At 40.6% G+C, this 23404-nt stretch overlaps 1 protein-coding gene and 3 pseudogenes across 2 annotated transcripts in view; 1 reads left to right on the top strand and 3 right to left on the bottom strand.

The window, feature by feature from the left end:
- The window catches only part of LOC146472909 (protein pelota homolog), a 65673-nt gene that overhangs the window by 11131 nt on the left and 31138 nt on the right, over positions 1 to 23404 (bottom strand). For both annotated transcript variants that reach the window (XM_085119148.1, XM_085119147.1), the window contains 3 exons: positions 13117 to 13177; positions 9896 to 9936; positions 9401 to 9484 (listed from right to left, as the gene is read on the bottom strand). In XM_085119148.1, coding sequence (XP_084975274.1) covers positions 9401 to 9484; positions 9896 to 9936; positions 13117 to 13177 — 186 coding nt within the window. The remainder of the gene's footprint in view (positions 1 to 9400; positions 9485 to 9895; positions 9937 to 13116; positions 13178 to 23404) is intronic.
- LOC146472915 (uncharacterized) lies at positions 1527 to 7353 on the bottom strand (annotated as a pseudogene).
- LOC146472914 (uncharacterized) lies at positions 6617 to 9381 on the bottom strand (annotated as a pseudogene).
- LOC146472913 (uncharacterized) lies at positions 15586 to 17836 on the top strand (annotated as a pseudogene).

Genomic DNA, 23404 nt, shown 5'->3' with positions numbered 1-23404 from the left:
TTATGACGACCGCCGAGGGAGATGCGAACAGCGAATTTTCGCTGCTCTTACTTCGTCTCTCACAGACTTCATCCACAAATCGTAAAAGGATGAGCACACAGAATGCATCGGAAGGATCGTTTGCTTAAGAGAAGATGTTTTAGCCGTACTTCCAACGGGATTTGGCAAGAATGTCGTATATCAGTTGATCCCAAAAGTCAGGATTAAAAAAAATGCATCCTTCTAGTGGTTTCAAAACATCTGTCGTTGTAGGGAATGCCCTGGAGTACATACGAAAACAATAAGTCAAAAATATTAAAAAGGAGGATTGTGGAATCACTGCTGCCACAATTGGGGCATCCGTCTAGGTCGACAGAGAAATTGAGACAGGGAACGTCGACATTGTTTACGGCAACCCTTAGCAATATGAATAATCGATGGAGAAAGGTGTTACGTTGTGGCAATCTTCACCAAACGAAGGTTTTGGTGGTCTATGAAGTTTCACACAGTTGCAACCTGGTAAGTTAAATACAGCATGATAATGTCGATGTTCGAGCTGAAGTTTTTCACGCTCGCTTAGAATAAAGCCGAAGCAGTTATAAAGATGTTGAAACATGAAGTTGACTGTCTCCTCCATCTGTGCCTAACAGTTTGGAAAAAAATTAATTTCGAGAGCTCATCTCTTTCTCGGTTATGAGAAAGCCATTGTGTATTTTTAGAAAATTTAGAATTGGCATTTAAAATCATAGATTTGTTCGTGGCATAATGAGTGTTCCAAAATATTTTTAGAATTTTGAGAATAAGCGCCTTCCAAGATGTATTTATTTCCGGTAAAATCAGATTGGCTTAAATTAAAAGCATGACACAACATCACGTAAGCAAACAAGGGGCGGCAAGCGACTCATGCAACAATTGTATCAGGCGTTCTTTTTTTCTTCCTTCTCCCGACCGTCGACCCTCGCGCTGCCACACTTTCGCGATCCCCCGAAAAAAAAAATGAACGTTATATCGCAGGTTATTTGAAACCCATGAAAGTTACCTTCCGTTTATAACATCTGATTGCCGAGAGGTCCGCTAAAACGATTGACATATATTTAACTTTTCACGTGGCGTGTAATTCTTGTCTTTCTTCAGAAAAAATATGGAGAACGTTTGCTTATGTGGAAAGACAACAAAATATAGATGTATACGATGTGAGAAAACCTCAATACTGAAGATGAACCGGATTATAAGCCTGAGTAAGGTTAGAATTTGTAGCCACTGTAACAATACCGCCAGGAATCAGCCAAGAACTAGCAGTCGTGACGAGACTGAAGTTGAATCAGCGTTAGCGGATTTGAAGGCTTCAGACGAATCCAGGCCAGTTCAGTTTAAAATAGATCAAAGGCTCCTGTGAGCCATCTCGTGTATGCAAATGACACATCAGTAATTGAAATTAAGACACTACACTACCTTGAAAGCTAAAAGAAATTATATCTTTGCCCGATCATGTAACGAGAAATAACCATTCTTGTCCTAAAATGATTGTAAACTTATTCCCTACACATTGAATAAAGTTATTCTGATGCGCCGACACTTCACTAATTGAATTTTTAAATTCAATCCAGGAGTGGAATTCAAAATGTCAAACCACTGGTTTGATCGCTTTAAATCACCCTACGATATCACCTTGCGCACAAATTCCGCACGGAAACAGTCTGAAACACTGCGTACCTCTATTAAACAGTTTCATAGGTATCTCAGAAGAACGGCCACAGTTAATTAAAGCAACTGAGTTGACGGGTGTTCAAGAAGGCATTGTGGGTCCCTTGGAATTACGTGATATAGCGAATATGGATCAGACACCTCTTATTTCTGTTTCAACATCAAGGGAGCTACTTATGCCAAAAATGGAGAAACGTCAGTATGGACTCGGACGACAGGCGAAGGCCACGACTAAGAGACAGTGTACCGTGCAATTGACCATATTTGCCTATGGTGAACCTCACATCAAACTGCTGTTGATCTTCAAGGGCACAGGGCAAAGAATACCGGACAGAGAAAAGAGGCAGTATGATCCAAGAGTCGTGGTTAAGTTCCAAAATAACACGTAGTGCAATGAGGAAGTGATGGTATTCTGGCTCAAAAATATGTGGAACCAGCCAAACATTTTTAGTGAACCACGTGATAGACTTCTCATCTATGATTTGCACAGAGCTCAAACACAATAAAAAACAGAATACAGAGCATTCTGACACAAGAGTGCCAGACAACATTGGGGCTTGTACCTCCAGGCGCAACGAGCAAGATTCAACCACTCAATGTTGCATTCAATGCTGAATTTAAAAAGAGTGTTGACAGACTCGCTACAGAACACTTGTCCGCAAATCCAGAACTATTTATGAGTGGAAAAGTAAGCGCTGGTGATCGGCGTGTGCTTTTCACGAAATGGGTGAGCACGGCATGGCAAGAGACCTCGCTTCAACTGAAAGACACAGTTATCCGTTCATTTGTGAAATGCGGTATTGCAGTGCCCATTTCTGGTAGCAGGGACAGTAAAAAAAACATCGATGGTCCACCGAATTCTTCTCTGACTCAGGGGAGGAAAGCTAAACTCGGTGCTTTTAGTCCATGACACATCAATGCGTTTTATACTGCAGTATATAGAGTTTTCAATTTAAGTTTGAAGAAACATTTCTGTTGTTAATACGAAATTATACCAGTTTAGTTTTTATATTGCGCCATCAGTGAACTGATGTTAAGGACGAATGCTGGCTTAAGGCTTTCCCTTGTTGTAAAGTGCCTTATCGTGATCAATTTGTCAATGCACGAAGATATTAGCATTGTAGGCATTTCGTGTGTGCATGATGTATTAAAAAAAAAACACTTGGTCTTGCTACTTTTTGGGGGACTCGCTACTTTCGGCGGCTCGCTATTTTCGGGATTTATTAAAAGCTACAAAGTTTTGATGTTGCTTTCAGGGGGTCGTTACTTTCGGAGGGTCGGTACTATCGGAACTTTACAGTAATAAGAATTACACTTGCCCCAAAGCGGCCTAGAGTGATAATTCACATTATATTAACAGACGAAGTGAAAAATATATGAGATAACAAATGGTAGGAATTCCCGTTTAGTGCTTCAAACCACTTTTAAACACCAAAAATGAAAAAAAGGAACAGGGCTTGGGTCTACCCAAGAGGCCCAACGAACCAAGACCTCGACGTCCCATGATGCGTCTGTGGATTTTGACGCCGATGGAATAAATATAGGGAGGGTTTTGGCTGTTATCTCAGATATTTCTCATTTTATCTTAATAATCACTTCAGGCACGCTTCGCGTCCCTAGTGTGATTCTCATTATGTTACACAGGTCCGAAATATATGAGATAACAAATGGTAGTTTTCAACGCTACTATAGGGTCATGCAAATTATACTGAAGAAAAATAACAATAGTTCAGCAGGTACTATTTTAATGAGCATAGAAAATGAGTACTCAAACTGAAGAAACAGAATGAGGATGCATCTAACATAAGATAGCTATAGCAAAGTCTAAGTTGACTGAAAGGCTTATCATAGAAGGTCCTTAACGTAAAGGGGAGGACCAATCAACCACAGCCACGATGGCTGAAAATGGAACAAAAGCGTTTGCTGCTAACTTGAGATACTTCAGAAAGCATTCTACTGGACAAAGTTTTTTTTGTCTCGTTCAAAGCGGGCAAAGAAGGCTTCTGCTGGTTTATCTGCATTACCAGAATTCTTAAGAGTGGAAAGTTTAAACGACACTCCTTCTGGATGAACAATGCAATCTGAGATCCAGAGTAGCTAGGGCAAAAATCCTTTCAGGACATGTTGATGCGAACAGTGACTAACTGCATGGAAATAGCTTTCAGTGAAAGGGGCTTGTTTTTACCAAGAGAAGCGATGTATCCAACCATAACATCAACGCTTCAGGTATGTGGGTGCCTGGGTTTAGGAGGCATGTAAGGAGCCTAGTAACATACGGATGTCGCCCTACAGAGAAGCCATCTTTTGAAGGATTAGTAGACGAAATGGTAGATCGAAGGATGTTGTGTGGTCTGTAAGCTAAACCTTCATTGAAGGCTTCTGTCGCAAATACTAGTATATCATTTAAAGATGTATGAGGGGGATCGATTTGTCTTCTAGAAAACCTGCGGCACCAACTTAATTCATAAGTTTTGTGGAGGCATGAGTCACTACGATAAATAGTTTGTCAACGTCTCCTGGGATGCCCTCAGCTTCGAAGCTTTGGTAGAAATGTAAAATACGGCCAGGTGTAGCTTAAAGCACATTGGGTAGACTCTCTTGAGGTCTGATGGGTCCAGAGAGTAGGCTGTTTGGTAAAAGTATAGTACTAGTTGTGATATCAGGAGTTTCAGCAGAACCGGCCACCAGTGTTGTGCGTGCCAAAATGGAGCCACAAGAATGATCTCTGTCTTGTCGACCATCACCTTCTCAAGTGATGGAAATGAACAACCCTTCAAGAAAGCCCAGTGGATTGAGCATCTGTGTGGATGGTCCCTGGGTCGGGCCTCCAGCTGATGTAGTCCTTGAGCTGAGTGGTCAGGCGACTTGCAAACAGATCCGTCTGACAATTCAACAGAAAGGGTTGGTGATGGTTGGATTCAACTTCCATTTGCTCATGTCTTTGAATACCCTTGATTCTGTATCTGCGTACACATTGTCTCTTCCTGGGATGTGACAGGCTATCACAGGGATGTCTTCTGCCTCGCACCAGTACCACAACTCCAGTGCTAGGGTTGAAATCTGTGGGGAATGAGTGCCTCCTTTGTTGGTTATGCAGGTGCTAACTGTCGTGTTGCCTAATTGCAGGGATACTGTCAAGTGCGATCTGTCCTTGAGAAAAGACTTCAGAGCCAGGAAGGCTCCCTTCAGCTCCAAGTAATTTATGTGTTGGAGTGACTTGTTCTGATCATTTGCCGTTGGTCTCCAGAGATTAATGTAATGCTCCCCAGCCTTTCTTTGATGCGACGGTCGTAATTAATAGATCTGAGGGTGGCTCATGTACAGGGTTGCCATTTACGCTGGAAGTGTTTTTCAGCCACCAGTTGAGTTCCTCCCACGTGCCCTGTAAAAGAGATATTAGGAAGTCGAAATCCTTCTGGTTCACTTGCAGACCATTTACCAGATCTAACTGCAAATGCCAAAAATGAAGTGGGGGACGCCAAATGGCTGGACGGGAGGACCCCATTTGGCCGATAAGCCCTGCAAGACTTTGCAAAGTGTTGCTTTGGTAAATTCGATAGTGAAACCCAGTGCAGTGGTCACTTGTGTGGGAATTGGAGAAAACTTATTGAGGTTCACCGTGAAACATAGGGACTGAAGGATGGCTACTTACAATCGAGTATTTCTGATCGCTTCTTCCTTTGATTGAGCCAAAAATAGAAAATCCTCCGGGTGTATGAGTACTCGAATGTTTAGATGGATGACATATATCCTTCCTTGAAAGCAGAATTGATAAGCAAAGTTTAGAAAATTAATAACAGCTAAAATAATTTACCTGTGACGCGAATTTTTCTAGAAACCAAACTTTCTTAGTTAAGTCAAAATCCATTTTAGGCTCAAAATCTGCATTTTCAGTCTTGACCAAAACATTAAAACGAAAACATATACACGGCGCGCAGATAGGCTACACATAGTCTCTTGTTGGAACAAGGGACAGGCGATTGTAATAACCCTCTTTTGAAAGAGGAGTAATTTTGATAGCCCCTTTGTGTAGTAAATCGTTTACTTCTTAAGAAAGTAGAATTGCTCCCTGGCCTGACGCTTTGATTACTTGGGGAGGTTATGGAACATGGGTCCAAGAAAAATGTATCTTGTAACCTGAAACAAGACACAGAATGTCTGGGTCCAATGTTTGTGTTCTTTATGCTTCCATGCTTTCTGAGAGTCTGACTGATGTCCCTTTAAACGAGATGCATGGTAGTTCGATTGTGCTTTTAAGGCATTTGAAGATGCTCCACAGGATAGATATTAGAAAAATGTTTTCCCCTATATTTTCTACAAAGGAAGGAACTCGTAACACATCTTGGAAACCGTTTGACATGCAAGATGGTGGATGCAAGACAAATGACTAAAAATAAGACCTAACCATTCATAAAGAGAAGTATCTTGGAATGCTTAATGACTACTTTAAATCATTTCTGTCCAAACCTGTAAATATCCGGACTTGAACAATGATGACAGAAAACGCTTGCAAAAGTTTGCGCTTAAATGCAATGCCAGTGATCACCACAAGATTTGGTAGAAAGTGTAGAACACTTGAATGTGGCATTCACAACGATCATACCGGAAATTGCGATCTTTTAGCGCCATTATGACCCGGGGTCACACAGATACATATCTGACTCATGGTTAGTATTGAAAAATGATCAATGTAAAAATGGTTTCTGTCTCCAAATTAAAGGTGAAAACGTAAGGATTAAAGGTATTCTACTTCACAAATGTCGTTTTCTCCTGAATTTCATTCTTACTGCAAGCAATACAATTCTATCTGGTGTTTACTTATTGCCTCACTATATCCCTATATTTAACGATTTGGGGGAGTTAGCGATGCTGGAGGTTATCACCGCTAAAAGATCGTAGGCTTACGCATCACGCGGTCAAATGTGGCCTGAGTTTAAGCTGGTAACAGCTTCTTGTTCTTAGATAACTCAGCCTGCTTGGAGGCCAAGGAGAGAAAGTCATCTCCAAATAGCCAAGCTTTGGCATAAGGCAAGGGTAACTCAGCGAGATTGATTCTCGACCTATTTATGGCTGCGTGGATCCTCTATCGTCTCAAAATCGATAAATGAATGTTTGCTGAGCCCAGAAGACAAAGCGTTTGCCCCAAAGCTGGTTTCATTTCTTCATAAGTTGGAGATATACCAGATGCAATAGTATCATGGAGACCACGGAGAGGGCCCGAAGCATTTCAAAAGGCTGAACGCAAACATTTCTTTGTCTCTTTCTGGGACGAAAGTTTTCATTTTTAAAGGCACTTGGTTCAGCAACTGGTGATTTAACTTTGGAGTTTGAAGGAAATCGACATCATGGATAGCCCAGTCATCTAGCACAACAAGTGACTGCTGGAAAGACAATTTCTTCGGAAATTGGCGTCCAAAAATTTGTAAAAGAAGGAAGAAGGAGTCCAAGCGCTTGACTCAAAAGGCCGTGATGGTCACAGGCCTTCTCAAGAAGTGCAGTATTCTCGGGTGTCTTCGAAGACTATGATAATGCTACATTTAGCTTTTCTGTGGGCTCTTCTGATGCCTTAATAGTCTCTACTGGTGCCGCATTAGGCATACGAAGGCGGGCAGGAGCGTCCAGACCAGATATGTCCGCAATAAAAGACAACGTATCATTATCGTGAACATCACTAACGCCCGCAATTAATTTCTTGCTGAAATGAGTAAGACTTTAATAAGTCCAACCGCTTTGAAACCATTTTGATGGAGTTGAGAAATGTCTGTAGAGATTCGTTCTCCTTGCGGCGCTTTGGTTGTGAATGATCATTGTGATCCTCCTTAGAAAAAGCTGAGTTTCGGCGGGAAGATGGAGACCGTGAACGATCACTCTTGTAAGATTTATGACGTCTTGAAGTCATAGTTGGAAAAGGCAATATCCTGAAAAAAAGGAGAAAATTAAAAAAACCAAAGGCACCCTCTGTGAAAAACACAGAGGTTAGCCTGAAAAGGCGACAAATTGATCAAAAAAGCGAGCAGATACAAACTTACCTCCTGACTGGTTTGAAGCACAAGGAAAAAACCACAGAAGCATCATGGGACCACGAGGTCTTGGTTCGTAAGGTCTCTTGGGTAGACTCAAGCTCAGTTCTTTTTTCATTGGGGGTTAATAGTAATAAACTAGTAATAGTTTTCACTAGAGCTGCCCCCGCTTTTGAAGATCTGTTTAACACCTGTATATGGTTTTTACTGGATATAAATACTGTGCATACGAATGTTAAAAAAGAAACGTTTGAACATTTATTAACATCCATGCAACTGGTTAGCATATTTCTCAGTAAATTTGACATTGAAATCTATTACAGTCATACAGTTTTGCTTTGTGAAACAGCAACGTATTGTCTGTATAGTTATGTGAACTCGTGGTTTGGAAGGCTGCTAAAGATGCAGAAGATCAGAGATCCTGAGATGGCGAAACGTGCTGCTAGAAGATGGCAAAACGCGAACTCGTGGTTGAAATGCTGCTAAATGATGGCGAAATGCGAACTCGTGGTTGCAAGACCTTGAAACACTGCTAGAAAGAACTCGAAATGCTGCTGGAGGACGACGAAACGCAAACTCTTGCTCGCAAGACCGTCAAACGCTCCTCGAAGACCTGGTGGTTGCAGAATGACAGCTACCCGACAGCACCTTGCGCGCTCGCTGAAATATTACCCGAGACCACCGTGCGCGCCTAGTTTGACACTAAGTTTGATCAAATCGAGATTTTTTTCACATACTAACAAATTTACTTACAGTACTTACTTTCTTACATTTTGAAATTCCTTATATGTATACACGCGGGGAATCCTAGGGTGCCTCCTCGGGTTTGGCCTCTGGGCCAAAACCCTGCGGGGGCAATTAATGTGGTTACCCTTCATTTGGTGTGTAAAAGTAGTTTGAAGCACTAAACGGGAAATTCCTACCACTTGTTATCTCGTATATTTCAAACGGAGTCTGTGTAATATAATTGTGTTAGACGTAGAAAGAGCACACTTCTAATACAGTTTGGAATCGAGATTTTATGGAACATTAATGGACGAATGGCTCTTGGGACGCGTATCTGGCATATCCCGCAGATTTTGTAGGGGCAGATGGCATCATCACCAACTTGGCAAAGGAGAGAGAGCCTGGGATCGAGATCATAGAACGCACTCCCTTAACTTTGAATATAATTAGTCATACAAGTTAACAGGAAGACACTGGCGCACAAAACATGTTTTCAATTAATGACGTCAAACATCCACTATCTAGCAGACATTGATCTGGAAGAAGCAGTAAATCAGTTTGCTAAGAAGTACCCAAGGAGGCTTGAGCTTGGCACATTATTGAGAGATCAAGATGATCAGCACTACTGATCGTCATGGTTTATGGTTTACTGCAGCAAACCCAGTGAATAATACGGATTTTAAACTTTATTTCTATTTTCGTTCTTATTAAATAGTGACATTATTCTCTAAAACTGTAAAATACGTACGTAAAGTAGTCTCTGCGCCAAAAAGAAGTTTTTATAAGTTCGGTTTTGGTTGCGTGTTTTCATATCATACTGCCTTCAAATCGCACGAAATGCAGTCTCAGACAACCTAATTTTCAAAATTCCCCGGGGTAGCATGCCCTCCGGACCCCCCTAGCGGCTCGCGCCTCCCGCTCTCGTTTGAAAAAATCCTGCCTACGGGTCTGGTAAGTTTAGGTGCACTAACCAACACAAATTTGGACTTGTTTTCAATGAGTGCTTTCCATTCATTCTTGATTGCTTGTTGGAACATGTAGTCACAAAACTGCTCCTACAAAGACCAACAAAAGAGCTGATTTAAACATTTAAAATGTTACTGCTAACGTTACCATTAATGATGCATTTGTTTGTTTTGCAAGGAAGGTTGGTATGCTGCCTTAAAAAAAAATAACAGTTGTTGCTAATAACACTATCGTGTGGTTGTTTTGGCAGACCATTACGTATCACTTGTCCTTGCACTTGAAATCTTTATTTTGCACATGGACGTTGTTCAACATTATTATCGGGACATACATCAATGTTTCAAATTCTATATATACCATTGGAGATTGAAGGTTTTACTGTTCTACGGACTCGCATGACTTAACAAAATGGGGGAACCCTCAGACCCATTCATTACAAAAAAACTGGCAAACAGTTTACTTATTACTATTTAAAGAGATTAAAGAAACTATGTACTAACCTTTACAAAACCAGGACTAGCAACAAGGATACACTTAATGACTACAAAGGAAATGAAAATATGAACATACAACTTGTGGGCTGGCATTTACCATTTACACTTCAGCCTGGTGGTGGTTAAGTGTTTGAGTGACCTACTTTGGACAGGTCGAACGTGTTGCGACGGAATGCTGTGAGTGGAAATTCAACGGTGCGATAAATCTCATTCGGCGTCAAACGTAATCGATGAAATCAGGACGTAAACACCGAATTTACATACAGCCGGACACAACACAGTATCTCCGGCCGCAAAATGTAAACTTTCAATTAACTCCAAGGCAATTAATTCCGTGGGTGAAAGGCTACGGGTAAAATAGGAAACTAAAACTTCGCAATAAATTCTATTCGGGGTCCAGTGTGAGTGATAAGATCGACTCACCGGAACAAACGTAAACACTGAAAATTTGCTTATGCATATAGCCAATGAGAGTTCACTGAGTACCGCAACGATTGACGCATTCCTATATTCACGTTCACTTGGATAAAGCCAAAATAGAAACTTAAGCAAGATTGAAAGCCCCTTCCGAAGTTTTAAAACGCTGACAGAAGCCGTCGTTTGAACGAAGAAAGGAATTGCCATGCTGAAAACAAGGACAAGATTTTTGTCGCGTGCTAGGCAACCAAAATCAATCACATTTATCAAGTTTCAATCGGCAACAACACGGTACGAGGGGCAAAATTTACGGAAGTTCTTGGAAAGAAAACTAGACGCTTTTTTTTTCGATTGGCAACCACGTAAAACCACCAAAAGAATGAACACTTCCACCCTTTCACGCATGCGCAATGAACGAGCTATCATAATGTGGGGAAATTATGATTCGGTTGCTAGTCGTGAACTTTCAAATGGGGCGTACTGTTACGCCTTGCTTTAGGTTCTTTCCTCCATCAATTATTCAAATTCATGACTTTTGGAGTTCGAAATTAAAAGAAATTGCGTGTTAAGCATTCTCGTCCCCAGAGCCCCAACTTTTTTTTTTTTTTAATTGTTGAACGAGTGGCTATGGGTCCATCCAAAAATATCTTTTTTTTCACTGGCTGTCTAAAACCTGATGCGCTATAAGGTGAAAAATTCTACGCCTCTGCGCATTGGTCTTTACTTCCGGGGAGACGCTTGAAATCGTGTTATATAAAGAAACAAATAAAATGATGTAAACATTTTGTCGATAGATGAAAAGTACTTTCTGTTTAGCGTATAGAATTAAAGTTATGAATTAAAGTTGATCAAAGGAGACGCCTGAAATATTTTCCGAAAACTGGATGTTGAAATATTGTGCTAAGTGTTTCAATTCTTCCAAAGTGTTTGGCACTGTAAAGGATACTATCAAAATGCCTCTGTGACAAATAGACCTGTTTGATTTAGTTTAACCTACCTGTAGCTGCCAATGCCACATTAGCATGTTTTATTTTATTCTCTATGAGTAAGAGAGAGAGAGAGAGAGAGAGAGAGAGAGAGAGAGAGAGAGAGAGAGAGAGAGAGAGAGAGAGAGAGAGAGAGAGAGAGAGAGAGAGAGAGAGAGAGAGAGGCCCCTAAATTGGGTAACCAGAAACAAAACTATGCTGCAGTTTCTGAAACAAAATTTAATCATTTGCATCTCATCTTTAGGGATTTTGAAATAAAAACAGTGTGCCATTGTTGATCTTTACTCATATTTTACAGAAGTAACAAAGCTGGTAAGCTTTTTATATAAGATAATAGATCTTAGAGCACGGAGATGTAAGACAAATTAAGATACCCGACCCATTCACTGAATGGCAATGGTTGGTCTTTGAACTAATATAGCAGCACTGTGGGTTCAAATTTTACCCCCTTTCATATAAACAACACAGATTTTTCGGCATCAACAATATGCCTCAGTTATGGAACGTATTTTCAACATTACATTAATGACACAAGGCATTAATAAAAAAAAAAACTAATGACACAAGGTGCAAGTCCGATAACAATATTCCACAACAACTTAAGATAATGGAGGTGCAGAATGTATAAAATTTATTGGTTTCGTTTCCAATAAGTTAACCGATAGATGAGACAAACTAATTCGGCTTTTGAGTTCAACTTGTGAGTAATTTTTCCTTAATTCTTCGGAAATCTGGTTGACTTTTTCCGAAGTAACCGGACGGGTGTAAATATACAACCACGACTGTATCCACAACGAAAAAGTTGTTGGATTATTTTAAAATAACGCCTGAAACCCGTTAATCGAAGACGTAGGCTGTGGTTTTTCAAAGTAGCGGTGGGTAGGGTAGTTAAAATCTCTTTTAAATTGGCCATGAAAACACTCTCACAACCTTCTTTCGTTGTGTTGACAATCCTTCGACAAAATGTTTCCAGTTTCCTAATTCTGAGCAAGCGCAATAGTAATTTATCACACTGAGCGTGCGCTACCGGATGTTGTGAAATTCACGACATCCGGTAATCGCTGTTACCAGGGCCTACGATCCAACCACTGACCAAAAGATCGTAGGCTCTGGGAACGAGGATGACCAGCAACCGAATGACAATTCCCCCCCTTACGATAATTCGTTCATTGCCCATGCGTGAAAGTTTACGGTCGACCCATCAACGAGTGACATTTCTCCCACATAATGAAAACTCGTTCATTGGGCATGCGCGTATTCACGGGTTTAAAGCTGAAATACGAGCGTGCCTTGCGATCGTAGCGACCACGTGACTGAGTGTCATGGAAACAAAATTCTTCTGCCCGAAAACAATAGAGCTATTTAAATAGCTCAAAAAGGGTTTTTGAAAGATGCGACGCATACTTAACAAGAGTCCAGGAAAACTGTGTATGTCATCAATCCCAAAACTAACAGGACGGCTGGACACTTGTTAACAATACAGGCACTCGTGCCATCTAAGTGTTCATCGATACACAAAAATGAGCCTAAGTAAGCCTCCCTTTTCTTAACGGTGCAAAAGAACAACAACAACAATATTTTATTATTTGCCAATAAATCGTAATCCTCTGGCTCCGCTGATAGCAGTGCTAATCGAGGCGGGCCAGGATAATAAAAGAAGAGGAAAGTACACACAGTAAAAACTACAGATAAGTAAATAGGTAGGTAAATATGAAAACAGATTTAGTCTACAGAAACGTCTATGTAATTAATTCAAGTTGGCAACACATTGATTATGTTGTGAAAGCTGAATAAATAAGGAAAAGTGAACAAAGAACAACTTACCATCAAAATTAATGTGCCTCAGAATACCTTGTATTATTGCATCATAAAATCTAAGCAAACCCTGTAAAAGGAAAAAGTAACATCCACTTCTGATCTGTAAGGTACGTAACCAACAGCTTGAATCACATGACATAAAAAACGTTCAGTTGCAGCTGTAAGTGCGTACAATTTACAATAACGATTCTTGTACAACAAGTGACTGTAGCCAAGATTTTCAGAGGCGACTGCGGAATACAATTAAAGAAATTAGATACAACATTGGCCAATTTCCAGCTTTTATGATCCCATTTTAGGCACTGAACCACTTTTCTAAGTCAAACCTACTGGGTACTTTCTTTCGAAAGGTTGATTTTCCAAGATCACCTTAAAGGTATCAACTATAAAGGCAAGAACACAAATCTTGATAAAACTCCATGCAAACCCTTAAAAATTGCCGCCAATAATGTCGCACCATCTTTAAAACATATTTCAAATCACTGTCAACTGGTAATCTAGCCTTAGCTACCTTTTGGTCAATGTTACAAACAACTACCAGCCTAGACTTATATCTGTTATACCTGCCATAGCCCGGCAAAATCTGACAAAAAATTGTCTATGTTCAAGTATTATTATCTGAGGATTACCTACATGTAGCACTATATTATCTACTTTTCAGTCAGGATTTTGCTCTGTAAACAGCTCTTTCAATCTTTCTTTCAATCAGCGATAATTGGTGCATCGTTCTTTACAAAATGATAGGTAAGGGTAAGGTAAAGTCGCACAGCATGCCTAAGTGGCCCACACGGCCACTCGGAGTATTGCTACAGAAGCAACACAGCAATGAAGAGACCAACCAGGTCTCGAACCACCGACCCTCCAACCGGACAATCGAAAGTCCGACTTGCTACACCACCGCGCCTCCACGTTCACAAAATGAGTTTTCAATAATTATTATTACATCACAGCAGAAATAGCGGTCTTTTAAAAACGACCATGTAATTAACGTTAATGGAAATGGCATCAAAACAACTAAAACGAATTAGAGCAAGCCTCTGGCATAAATGTAATACTTAACAATTATTTTAAAAATTAAAACAAAATAAGAATTTACAGGCAAGTAAAAACTAGCGATATAATGTTCCAACGTTTCGGCGACGTCATGACGCCATTCTCAAGGAATGAATAATATAAGCGAGTTCAATGGAGTAAGATCTTAGATTTGCATACATGGAGTAATTTAAATAAATACTTTGGCGCGGATCGAATCTGTTTGTACATTCAAGCGTGGTCTTAATTGTTTGATGTGCAGCATTTTGTTAATTAAACAATCAAATTGTTCCTGCATTTTTTCAGTACTTTGAAACAGCTAAGGAGGTCTTCAGGGACTGCGCTCGCGTGATGGCTATCATAATGTATCTGCACAGAGGATGAAGTGCTGTTGTGGCCAACAACGCGCGCATGCAGATGACCACGAGTATAACCAACATAGCTACCTGTATCGTACAGGTTACATTGAAAACGATAAACTACACATTGTTGGTAGAAGTGGGCAAAGTCGTCAGAGGCGTACAGCAAAAACGTACTTGCTGAGGAGCGCCAACTTAACCCTTTCACTGCCAAATTTCTTGGTCTCTCTGGACAATTATCTCGATGTAGATGACCAAAACGGATTTAGTTGTCCTATATGAAGATCTCCTTTGAAATGTTCGCTGCTCTGCAATAACGAGGACTCAAGTTTTTTTGTGACGTCACCTATTTGAACCGTTGTTGTTTTGCTCGCGAGCACAAACACATTCTAATCGGTAAGTTGTCGGTTTATAAGTGTACTTTCGGGCCATTTTGCACTGCAGAAGCTCCCAGGCTGGCATCATAAAGCTGGAATGGAGAGTAGAGGCAATCCTCTGAAAGAATCCAGAGGTGAGAGATGATTTCATAGCGACTGGGACGCCAAAAGTGTTCGTATCGAGTCATGGTGGCTCACGAGTGAAGTTGTCTCTCTGGCCGTTCTGTGGGTGGATTCTCGGACCTACCTGGGCAATTTGGGGGAGATTTGACTTGCAAAGAAAACGATATGTGCGATATTTTGCCAGTAGGACCGGGTGGCGGGACCTCCATTTCGTTGTTGTATCGAAATTACCCAGAATGCAACTCGGACGGCAAAGAGGAAATCACGGGCTTTGAAATGTTTAGTCATGAGACTAAGGTTTGCTGTCATGAAGGAATTTTGGTTTTAAAATGAGATTTTGAATTAAAAAATTGGAAGCAAAGATGTGTGTTTTTCAGCTTTGTCGATGCCGCAGAAAACGGGCATTTTTGGTTTTGCTTGAAAATAAATGTTGACTGATATGGAACGGCAAACGGAAGATAAACTCAGTTTATTTGCTCTTAAAGCCTAAAACACTTACTAATTAACACTATTAGTAGACCATAATAACCAGATTTCTGGATTTGAGAATGTGGCCAATCTTGAAAGTGGTAGCCTCTTAAACGGCGACATTAGTCGCCTTCAGCGGTGAAAGGGTTAAGATCAAACAAAGTGAAGCTCTCCGAAGTGAAATAAACGCCATCTACGATGAGATTCCGCAAACTTGTAGCCTGGTTCGCTACATCTGCATTCTTCGCACCATTGTCAATCTCAGAAAGAAGTACTATCAGGACATGATGTCTGAACACACTCGGAAGATCTCGAGGCTTCTTAACAGAGAAGTTGATGTGGATGAACATATCCTAAACATTTCCTCGCACGATCTCAACTTCTTCCAGAAACTGGTTCTATGCAGAGGCCTGAAGTTCGCCATCCCTCAACCTGTATCCAGCATCGAAATTAAATCAAGCTTTGAGAAAGCGTAATGGAACCTCGAACGTCTTCTTACCAGTGAGAACTCCAAAGAACTAGCCGCTGCTACCTTACGCTCTGTAGCTCTCAATTACATTCGGCACAGAGGCCCGAAACCCCCCAAGAAACTCTTGTCTGCAATCAAACAATTGAAGCGATCTACAGATATCGTTATAACAAGACCCGACAAAGGTTCTGGTGTAGTGGTTATGGATAAGTCTGAGTACATACGTTTGTTATCTGAAGCCTCAGTTGATAACACCAACAAGTTCCGAGCTGTCCACTGCAAAAACCGAAATCCAAAGGCAGACCACCTAAGAATTATCACCCACTTTTGGTAAAGGAAAAGATCCTATACTCTACTGTTCACAGAATTCTCACTAAGGACATTGCTGACTCCGTTTGTCCTTCAGGTTCAAGATTAGCACACCTGTACGGTTTGCCAAAACCCATAAGGAGAAGTTATCCATGCGCCCTATTCTATCGGCAACGAGCACGTATAACTACGCCTTGGCTAAGTGGCTTGATAGCAAGCTCAAGCCGTTGTCGTTGAATCAGCATACAATTACCGACATTTTTTATTTCGTTAATGAAGTGCAAGATCTTAGAATCAGTACTGGTAATACTTTGGTATCATATGATGTGTCATCTTTGTTTACCAACGTGCCCTTGAATGAAACCATCGAGATCCGCGCTGAGAAAGCCTTCAAGGACAACTGGTTTAACTCTACATATGACTTGAACATATCAAAGGAGGACCTCGTTGATCTCCTGAGTGTGGCTACGTAGGACCAGCTGTTCCAATTTAATGGTTCCCTCTATGAGCAAATCGATGGGGTGGCTATGGGTTCCCCCCTTGGTCCGTTACTAGCTAACGTGTTTATGTCATCATTAGAAGAAGAACTAAAGATGGTTGGCAAGTTGCCTCCTTATTACCGCAGATTTGTCGATGATACCCTCAAAGTTATGCCCGATATCACCACAGCTACGGATTTTCCTTAACACCCTCAACCAAGCCCACCCTGCTGCAAGTTTACCATGGAGCTCGAAAAGAATGGGATGCTCCCCTTTCTCGGAACCCAGCTCTTAAATCGAGCGCCCCAAATTGAGACCAGGGTATACGTGAAACCTACTAATACCGGCTTACTTCTCCATCACCAAAGTCACGTAGACAACCGGTACAAACGAAGCCTATTAACAACTATGCTGGATCGTGCTCACCGGTTATCCTCGTCATGGATTTATTTTCGGACGAATGTGAACGCTTGAAGTCTGTTTTCACGCCTGAAGTACCCTCTACACCTCATCATATTCAACATTAACACCTTTATCTCGAGAGAGTTGCTGACCAGCAGACACCACAGGCCTCACCAGTAATGGAAAATGACGTGACTTGAGTGATCATTCCTTTTAAGGATCAAGTTTCCGCTGACATTCTTAAGACTCAGTTGAAAGACCTTAGCCTTAAGCTCCAAACCACAATCCACCCCGTATTTGTCAGTCGCAAAATTGGCCAAGACCTCCAAGAATTGGAGCCCAAAACCACAGCTAGTTAACCAACAATGTGTAGTTTATCGTTTTCAATTTAACCTGTGCGATACAGGTAGCTATGTTGGTTATACTCGTGGTCATCTGCATGCGCGCGTTGTAGGCCACAACAGCACTTCATCCTCTGTGCAGATACATTATGATAACCATCACGCGAGCGCAGTCCCTGAAGACCTCCTTAGCTGTTTCAAAGTACTGAAAAAATACAGGAACAAATTTGATTGTTTAATTAACGAAATGCTGCACACCAAACAATTAAGACCACGCTTGAATGTACGAACAGATTCCATCCGCGCCGAAGTATTTATTTAAATTACTCTATTAATGCAAATCTAAGATCTTACTCCGTTGAACTCGCTTATAGCGGAGCTCCCGCGCGCGCCGCAAGGCGCGCGCGAGCGGAGCCCCATAGCTAAGAGATTTTGGTAAACCCATCAGTGCGAGAAATTCTGGTTTGGTTATGACGTCACTTCCGTCCGACCGACCGTACAACGTACGTACGTACGCTCCTCCATGTTACCAATGTGAAATGAGACACTCAAACCTTGTGCTGCAAATCAGGTTTTTTTCGGTGGGAAAATGCATGGCCAACTGCGCTGCCGCCCGCGTTTGTTTGGAAGGAAATTGCATCGCCAACTGCGTTTGAGAAAAAAAAAAAAAAAATTTTGAAGACGACGTGTACGACAAAACACAAACTCAATTTATCAATAAGTCTACAAACATGTAAAGCAAAGAAAGGGAGATAGAAAGAGATCGAGATAACAGGCGACGAAGAAGCGAAGTTCCACGTCAAAGAGAGCGATTGAGAGCGGTAGCAAACAGGCGAAACATGAGTGAAAAAATAAGAGAGAAAGAACAGGAAAGGGTGCCGAAAAAACCCCGTGTTGCGGCACAGGGGTTGAGTGTCTCATTTCACATTGGCTTACATAAATGAGCGTATGTGCTGTAACCCGGGTTGTTTTACGGCGGGAAAATGCATGGCCAACTGCGCTGCCGGCCGCGTTTGTTTGGCGGGAAGTTGCATCGCCAACTGCGTTTGAGAAAAAAAAAATAATAATAATTTTGAAGACGACAAGATACAAAGTCAATTTTATATGTGGCCAACAGCAGGAGAAAGAGCAAGGCAACTAGCGGCCGGAGAAACAAATCGACTGGCACATAATCGGAATCATTTTACTCTGATCCGGCGCTACGAAACGTTGGATTTTTCCTCTTGAAGTGAAACGTTTCGCTCACTTAACGTTGTAAAACGAACGGAAAAATCAGCAATGGAATAAAGGGATTGGTTATTCTCAGAAGAGGCGAGTACATTCATGCAATTTTGTTGACAAAACTTTGCTAGTTTGCTGGTTTGCAAGATATTGTTTTCTTGCAGTTTTGACACACCGTAAGCTAATACTGCTAACTTCAAAACAGTATTTTGAACTCATTTTTTCGGTCCATGTTGATTATTTTCCTTGGAGTTCTATTTTTCTGATCTCGTCCAATTTTCCCGTCAAACAGCGGGAGAAAGAGCAAGGCGGATTGCGGCGGGAGGAACAAATCGATTCTTTTAGCAGCTTTAAATTTAGAGGCGGCACTTCAGATCATAAACAGCGGCCGAATCTTGAAGATAAATTATTTTACTCTAATCAGTGTCTAATCCGGCGCGATGAAATGAAATTAAGATTCGATGGATTTTTTCCTCTTGAAGTGAAACTCAACGTTGTAAACGAACGAAAAAATCAGCAATCGAATAAAAGGACTGGTTATTCTCCAAAGAGGCGAGTATATTCATGTGATTTTGTTGACAAACCTTTCCTGCTGTTTGTGCAAGATATTTTTTTCTTGTAGTGTTGACACTGCAACTTGTTTAACCTCAGAGCAGCCTTTTGAGCTCATTTTTCGGTCCATGTTCGTTATTTCCCTTGGAGTTTTATTTTCTAATCTAATCTCATTTTGCGTCATTTAAGGACGGTGCCAATCTCGCTCCCAGAGGCTGCATTCCTTTTGGTCAGCATCAAGGAAGCAAGACCTCTGGGCTAATCAATGTCAAAATCCAGCAAATCGAAATCTGATTGGATATTACATTTTACCGGAAGCGTCTTTAAATCGGAGGTTTCAAAACAAGAAAAGAAATGGACTGTAAAAGACATCGAAGCAAAAACCGCCATAGAATCGAAATGGAACTAAATTTTCATACGCTTCTTATTTTTTTGCAGTGAGTAAACACGAAAAAGATAACAAGTCAAATCACATGACTAAACGGAAAAGGCGCGAAAACCCTGCGATATGTTGCAGCGTTTCACAAAGCTGAATGACAGTATGACACTTGCGACGGTCGAGGTTAACGATAGACCTGACAATTTTCGGAAAAACTCCTCTAATTATCGACTCTGAAATGTGGTTCATAGTCAATGCTGGCCGTTTAAAATCGTTCTTAACATTGTCTAAAGCGGATAAGAGTTTAACAGCCTTTCTCGTACTGTTGAAGGAACTGAAAGGAGCAAACTTGTAATCCATTCGCACCACGGAGTCTGCGAGTTGATCTGACTGGAGCAGAATTTATTGAAGATTACTTTGTTGAACAGGAACAGATATTCTTTCAGCAGCCCAGCAAAAACATAATTGAACTTGAACAAGGAAAACCAACGGCCTTTGTTACCACTGCGTAAAAGCGGAGTATTCAAGAATGCGTGGCCCAAAAAGTGGTTCAGAAAGCGGATGGACAGAAAGACAAAAATATTAACGCTTGGAATAGCGATCGTTGTCACTCTTTACACAACAGTTTATTTGTGAGCTTTGTAAGTTTGCAGGTTATAGGACTGATAAACCACATCGAGTGCAGGTAAAATATTTTTTTCAGGGTGAGTTTCTTAAGCTTACATTGAGTGTGTGAATTGAAAAAAAATTTGCCGATCTTTCTGATAAGCTTAGATTTTCAAGTTGCTGGTTATTTCGGTTGAACGTTTACAGAGTTGTGTCTTGTTATTAAATGTACTTCTGCCATTTTATTGTATTTATTCTGGGATCATGGTATCTGGGTAAGCAAAAGCTGATCTTGTGAAACCTATCGTTTGTATACGTGAATTTCACGGCGGAAAAAATTAAGCTTACGCTTGTAAACATTTGTTGGTATTTGTCGTCGACGGCAATCAGGTTGGGAACGATATCTTGCTGAAGTTTATCGAATGTTGTTTGAAAATCTTTACCCTGTAAGTGTTTTAGTTAATTAGGTTGAAGCTTATATAACCTCCGACCAGGCTCTATTTTCGTTTTGCTATTAACTTTACCGTGGTGTCATGAGAAAACTTGGCTATCTCATACTGCGTGGACTGCGTATATTCACCCCCATTTTAAAGTTTTAAAAGCTACATTTTACAAGCGAAAACAAGCTTAATTTAATTCCAAATGAGTATAGTACAACAAATGGTTTCTAATCGCCATAGCCTATAGATGTTTCTCTTTACCCCTGCCTTTGGAAAATGGTTGGTTTTCTAAGACAACCTGAAAATGTGCAAAATGAATTTGTGGCGGTTGAGAGAGGCAAATCGCCGACAAACCCAGATTTTACGCAGCCTTTGTTTTGGTTGTTTTGTTTTCAAGGAAGTTTCCCATGAATGACATTCACTGGCAAACGGGAGGGATGGAAGTTGTCGTCTTTTTCACTCGTTTTCTTGGCCTTTGATGCTCTTTCCCAGAGGCTGTCTTCCTCTCAGTCAGCAGTATCCCCCTTTAAACCGGAAGCAGGATCCTTGCTTCCGGTTTCTGATTAGCCCAGAGCTCGTGGACGTGTGGCCACCGCTGGCCTAAAACGTGCGCGGGCTCTGGGGACGAGATTGGGACGGTGCCTACTATTGTTACTGCGCATACGTTCTGCGCATCGCGAGATACTCGGGTTTCCTATAGGTGGTGCCTACTAATACAGGAATCTTTTTGCGCGGTTTAAAATTATACGGAGAAAGCAGAACTTAACAAATGTTTTTGGTATCTCAAAAGAAATTTGGGGGTAACCATACATTTTTCAGAGATAATTAGGCTTCGATTTAGGAAAAAATCCCATACATTGCTTTATATTTTGGCGGTTTTTAGAGATACTAATGTTTAATTATCTCTGAAAAATGCGTGGTTACCCCCAATTTTCTTTTTGGATTCCAATAGGCCTTGCAAAGATCTGCTTTTCCCGTAAAGTAATAAACCGCACAAAAATACTTCGGTATTAATAGGCACCGTCCTTAAAAAAATTGATTCTGAGCTAAAATAGTCAGTCAAACAAACGTCTCCCAACATTGTATCGTTGGCATAAACTAGTGACAAGTTTTTCTCGCATATATTTCTGACAATCTTGACAGAGAACAAACAAAAATACTTAAAACAATAGGATATAACCGCAAAGATTAAGGTGTGTGAGTAATTTTCACTGAAAGTCTTTTCAAAGAACGTTAAAAGCGAATGTAAAATTAAAGTGTGATTCCATTTTCATCAAAACAAAGTCTTATAATATGCAAAACATTCATTCGCTTGTTTTTTGTGAATTTTTCAAAGATCGTTGTTTAGTTTATTTCTGTACTTATTGCTATGAATTATCACAGTGCTTTTTTCATTTATTACTCAAAGATATATTTAAAGTGTGTTTTTTGGTTAGTGTATCCATTTTCTCTGAGGTTTATAGCGTACGGCCTTCTTGATAAGCAAAATTTACTAGACAGTGACAGTGCCGGTAGCGCGCGTTGGCTGTTCAGAAACCGTTTTGCCTCGATCATCTTAAAAACTAAAAACAATAATAAAAACAAAAATTTTTTTTTGAGCCATTTAAATTCCGCTTTTATAACACAGAGGCCAAAATGTTGCTAAAACTATCAAGGAACTTCGTAAAACAGTCAGTAAAACACTCATCGAAGGCGCAAGCAAACCAATGAAAAAATTATTTAATTTTTTCGTAGCGTACAAAACAAACAAAACCGACGAGAACAGTTCCCATTAAACACATGTAATTAAGAGAGAATAACAGTTTAATTCAGGAGCAAACTAACAACGATAAATCAAATGTTAGGCATCAATTAATTGTTCACCTGCGCTGTAAAGCTTCCTACCGCTTGGAAATCACACGGACATAGATCGATACTAAAATAGCAAACGATGGATCCAAAGAAGGAACTTGCAGAGTAATTTCTTCCTGCTCCTTCCTCCCATCAAAAGGACACTTTCATGCATGCTCGGTTATCGTTCGTTGAAAGCACTTGGACGCCATGACTGATTTCAGTCTCTCAACCAAACAAAATTAAATCAATCCGATCCAAGTCTTTAGCTTTTGACACAAATAATCTTTTGCTGTTTCTTGTGAGAGACACCAAAATTAACCTTTAGGAATTTCCCTCCTAGCTGCAGCACTTGATTTCCATGTATTTTTGGTACAAAGAACCCGGCTTAAAAAGTCGAACTTCGAAAGAACCTCAAAGAACTTGTTTTTTTGGACACAAAATGCAGAAACCAACAAAATGTAAAACTGTTGTGCTCAGCCAATCAGGAGCGAGTATTTTCGCCGCTCGACCAATCAGGAGTAAGTAATTTTGCCCTCGGTGAAAGGAAAATTACGAAAAACTGCCCTCTGTTACAACAAATTAGCATTCAGTAATTTTGCCCTCTGTTTTACATTGTTATTGTTGATGAGCAGTTAGCTGCATATGCATTAAAAATGTACTATATAACTGCAGAATTGATGAGGAACTCATAAGGTTATTACGTTCATACAATAAGCAGACTTCTATTGTGGAGCTCCGCTTTTGGGCTTGGCTAAATATATATATTATTATTCATTCCTTGGTCTCCCCTTTCCTTGCTAGGGCTAATGCTCAGTAGGAAATTCAAATTCACCTTAGCACTTTAACTTACACCACAGAGAATCTCTGAGCCATCAATTGATGGTTTGCATGTGATGTCATGCCG

The sequence above is a fragment of the Pavona decussata genome, unplaced genomic scaffold (assembly GCF_977016875.1).
Source record: "Pavona decussata unplaced genomic scaffold, jaPavDecu1.1 SCAFFOLD_96, whole genome shotgun sequence".
In the NCBI taxonomy this organism is placed as follows: Eukaryota; Metazoa; Cnidaria; class Anthozoa; order Scleractinia; family Agariciidae; genus Pavona; species Pavona decussata.
The sequence above is the reverse complement of the archived record's forward strand: the minus strand, read 5'-3'. Positions and strand labels throughout refer to the sequence as shown.